The 4,694-nt window shown below is 38.0% G+C and overlaps 1 protein-coding gene across 1 annotated transcript; it reads right to left on the bottom strand.

The window, feature by feature from the left end:
• Window positions 1-282: 282 nt before the first annotated feature.
• On the bottom strand, window positions 283-3,806 carry LOC110444735 (the record flags this gene model as incomplete). Its single annotated transcript, XM_021489098.1, has 3 exons — window positions 3,212-3,806; window positions 825-869; window positions 283-390 (listed from the first exon to the last, which is right to left on the bottom strand). Coding segments are annotated over exons 1-3 (330 nt in total), but the record flags the coding sequence as incomplete, so codon positions are not given.
• Between the last annotated feature and the right edge of the window lie 888 nt (window positions 3,807-4,694).

Below are 4,694 nucleotides of genomic sequence, written 5' to 3' on the forward strand. Positions count from 1 at the left end.
CATCTAATTCCGTGTTCAAACTTTGTAGTGATGCCTTACGTAGTTGTCCACTTGGAAGACCTTCACCCTTCCCCGACACAAATGTATTGTATTTGGCAACGTTTTAAACAGTTATGGAATGGAACGAGAATCACATTTACTTTTGTGATACTCTATAAATTGTGGAAAAGAGAGGTAATTACTTGATATTCAAAAGTTTGTGGTTCAATATTCGTTGCCAGTATGAAGATGGTTTGGTGTACAGAGGGCTTTGCGATTTGTGACATAATATTGAAGGTTTACCTTGCACCATGGCTTTTCCTGGAAGTCGGTCTTTGTTGTACTGTCTTGGTAGGTTTTTACGTCTACATTAGCACCACTGTCATTACCCAGCTCAAAATGGTGTGTCAACTGTAACACAAACCCAGATCCATATACAATGTATTGGGCAGATTCAGCACGTGTCAGAACTACAACTGTTCTAATAAAAGATCGACAATAGATTGAAAGTCTGTCAAAACGCCGCGGTAGCTGCGGTATTAACCAATTTTAGGTAGGCACTTAATTACTTCCTGGCTTTATTTCTAGCAACATAATGAGCCTTTTTCTTCTACAGTTATTCTGATGCTGAGCATTCAAGACGCAAAGTATGTCACAAGCTCGGCTGGATGTGTTAATTACGCAAATGTATGTCAGAGGCTCGGCTGGATATGGAGCTTAAGACATTTTCAGCAATATATAACGGGCTTGTAGTATTTGGCGCTTCGATGCAACAGATTACGTGGGTTTTTGGTTGTTTGCTTGAAACCTGAACGTTGTGTGGCCTGACGTTTGGACGGTCTTACCTGACCTTTCTGTTCTTGTTTGTTACTTGGGTCTGGAATGGCGCCCTGGAGAATAAAACAATTAACACAATAAAGTTTACAGCAAACTTATAATCATGGGTCCCTCTATCGGTATGTATCGGCAGGAAATGAGTAGTTTAAAATCGTATTATGATGTAATAAAGTTTGGATCACAGGGACGTGTGCCTTGCCCCTGTGATTTGGATTAACCATTACACTATGTCAGACAAAGACCATGCGAGGTGTTGTTAAGATCATATTATTCAGATGGGCTGCATTGAATAGTTAAAAGGAGGAGGAGGCAGTGTTTCGGAAAGACAGAATTTTAAAAATAAGACTGTATACCCCTTTCAACGCGCAAACAGCCCCACCCAACCTTCCCAGGCTACGCCCATGAATGTGCTACATTCAGGTGTACCAATGATGCACCATGCACGGACCTTTTGTGAATTACTGCTGATATGGTGTGTGTATCGTCATGTGTTACTATTACTGCTGTACCGGTATTTCTTTTGTTGGTTTTGGTGCCCAGTTAATAGCTAAGGTAATTTAAGGACATGTCTCCATGAATTTAATGTGTTGCTGGAGGAAGTATTTGCGATGAGATGTGGTGCCGCCTTTAGAGACGATTACCCCAATTGTTGGACATTTAGCAGGGAATAACAGCTACAAATGTACCATTATTATTGACTTGCGTATGTCCCGACCTGGAGACAGAACCACTGCCTTCCCCACTTACATGACTTGGCGGCGCCCAGAAGCATACAGGTTGTTAGGAGGTAGAGAGAAAATATAAAGATCCCAAATTATTCAACGGGTGCAGCAGATTAATTGTGGTCGTTAATGTGTCGCCATGTGTTATGACACAAAAACAAATACCCAATTCTGCAGGGGGTTCCATCATCAGTGGCCTCTGTCAGCATGCAGTGAGTAACAGAAGTAGGTGCTTTCTTACTCCCCGACCTGTAGGGGGGTGTCATACTAGTACGTACTATCAAATTGATTTTGTATTTTACTTGTGTGTCAATGAATTTAGGTTATATATTGGTACATATATTGATATTTATATCTGTACCATTAACTGTTAAATAAGATGCATTTGTATTGATGCAATGCTTCTCCCTCCCCACAACCAACCAACCAACTACAAGAAGCATTGAGATGGGCACTCAATGAGTAATATCATATACATCTGTGAAATTTCAAATGATTTATTTTTGCCAAGTCGAATACTTATACCGTGAATCTTCTCTCCACTGTATGACAAGAAATAACAAAAACGCCAAATCTACGACTTGCCCTACTAAATTAACAGGTTTACAAGCAGACCAAGTATCTGCCGTATTGTGTGTGGATTTGTATAAGACACACCATGTGATTATAAAATGTCATACATTTTGTCCCCTTTTATTACTCTGTTTTTACATTGTTTGAATAGTTTTGATCTGTACATTGGAACAAATAATGTGATTTGCCTCCTATCTCTTGAAAGAAGCGGTTCTGAACACTTCGTCAGAAGTCAGGTTGATCTCAATAATTGCCTATACAGTCCTTTAATGCAGTTCCAGTACAGAGTAACCGTTGTTTTACTAAGCTATTGGACAAATATACCTGCTTTATTGAACACCAGAAATTACCCTTAGAAATGCCAAACCTTCAGGGTCTTGTGATGTTTGCTCTGGCGTCGTGTGTGCTGCACTTTTGTTATGTGGCAATTTTAATTGACACATTGTTGACCTACGGTACTATTCCTTTGTCGTATTGAAAGCGTAATTCGTGTACAAGCTGCTTCTTATCCAGTATCATCGGCAGGGTGTGCGAATATGTTCCGACGTTTCATATGTTTTCTGTCTGATGAGAGTGACATTTTGTCAATTAAGTATTAATTAAGTCTTTGGGTATTTTTTAATTCTTGAATATTAAATACAATGACACCGATCTGCCATGACACATGTGATAGTATTTTAACAATGATACAAAGGGATAAGTATGATGTGATCGGTACGCGTAAAGTCCTCACTCGTCATTTTTAACAGTGAATTATGAATCTATGAGAAGACGAAGACAACTAGCTTTAAAATGACTTAAGACGTTGTATGAATTGTAAAGGAAGGCCTCCTTCGTAACCCTCCCCCTCCCGCCATTTTGTGAAATGTCCATACATTTATGCCGATTTTTATAGTACATTGAAAAAATATGCATTTTTATTATTTCGGATTAAGTTTATAATCATATATTATGATTATCATTAATATTATTGAACATATATCTTATAAATCATAAAGGACCATAATAATACTTGATTGTTCAGAGTGAACGGGTGTTCGATATATCTCTACTGGGTACTTAAGATAATTGTAGAAGCAGGGTGTTGATGGTATACTCACGGAGAAGTCGGTGTCGTAACTAGTACCATAATTGACTGCCTTCAGTTTATCGTCGGTGTAATTATATTCCCCCGGCTTCAAAACACAACTCTTGGACAGGCGAGTCCGGATCTCCTCCACCTGGAGGTTCCGAATCGGACCATAAATACGCCGTTTCCTTTCCTCCGTGGATTCCATGTTTAAAGTTTAGATCAAAATTTGTCCAAGAGAAAAAAGAGTAATTCAAATTCCCTCTAATCCTTTTGTGTATGTCCCGTTATAAAATAATGTTACTATTCCTTAAAACCGTATATAGATTTCACGAACGGGTACATAATTAATCTGTTAATCTAATCTCATTGTTGAGGGTTGTCCCTAACGACCAGCCTTTAATCTCCAGTCAGATTGTTCCATTAGTTAAATAGTTAATCCCCGTTAGTTTTACTTGTCGCACATACAAAAAGGTTAAACTGAACAGAATGTAAATATCGGGAATAGATCATTCACTTCGCGAGCGTCGAAATATTTTCAACAAATACTGTTACAATCACTGCATTTTGTTTTACACTTGTTTGTTACCCTATTTAAATGTACGCACTAAAGCTATATCTGATAAAATGACGAAGTACAATGTACTCATGGAATGAAAATCTTTGTAACTTCGATATTTGTGACACCTCGGGTTCGGAGTGTATAATTTGGAGAGGATATTAATGTTTGGAGAGTGAGAACAACCCAGCCCGACGGTCTGGCTAACGGGTGTACAGTAATAGTTGCACGGGTGTATACCTCTACAATACCCACAGATTACACCTTAATTAATTAATACCTGGTGGCACATATAGGTATACTTCTGAATGGAGTTGTTAAAACTCCTTATCTGCGATCGATATGGCAGAACGAACATTGGCAGTATTCCGCACAAAACAAGAGGTCTAAAAGACATGTATACTCCATGTTTTCTATACAGCTCAAAGTGTGAACAATGTAGAACTGGAAATTTTGCCAATTTTGATAAAAACAACAAACAAATAAAATTCAGAAGACGTAACATTTATTGTCTATAGACGAAACGCGTTCAGTATACCGTATGTTAAAGTTAATTGTCATGCTGTGGAGTTTTAGGGGACTACTATGTGACTGGTTTTCCTTTTGACATCGAATACCGCATGTAAAGCCAGGTTATCATTAGAGAGAAAATATAAAATGTTCCACTTACAGTCACAGAAATTTCACGAAGTTCCATATACACTTGAATTAACACTGGCGAATAAAAGTTCCGACACTCTAAAGGTCAAGGTCACAAATAGAGGTCAACGTTAAAAAGTGTCATTTCCCTTGTCTGAAAAATATTGCTTTCACGAATATTTGCCAAAAAATCTTGGTTACTTGGTTAACAGAATCTTGAATTCTTTCCATGGAAATGGAAACTCCTGTAAAATCTTCTATATGTATTATGATGAACAATGTAAAACGACGCATTTTACATTTTACCTACACTAGT

This window comes from Mizuhopecten yessoensis, unplaced genomic scaffold (assembly GCF_002113885.1).
Source record: "Mizuhopecten yessoensis strain PY_sf001 unplaced genomic scaffold, ASM211388v2 hete_36167734, whole genome shotgun sequence".
Lineage (NCBI taxonomy): Eukaryota > Metazoa > Mollusca > Bivalvia > Pectinida > Pectinidae > Mizuhopecten > Mizuhopecten yessoensis.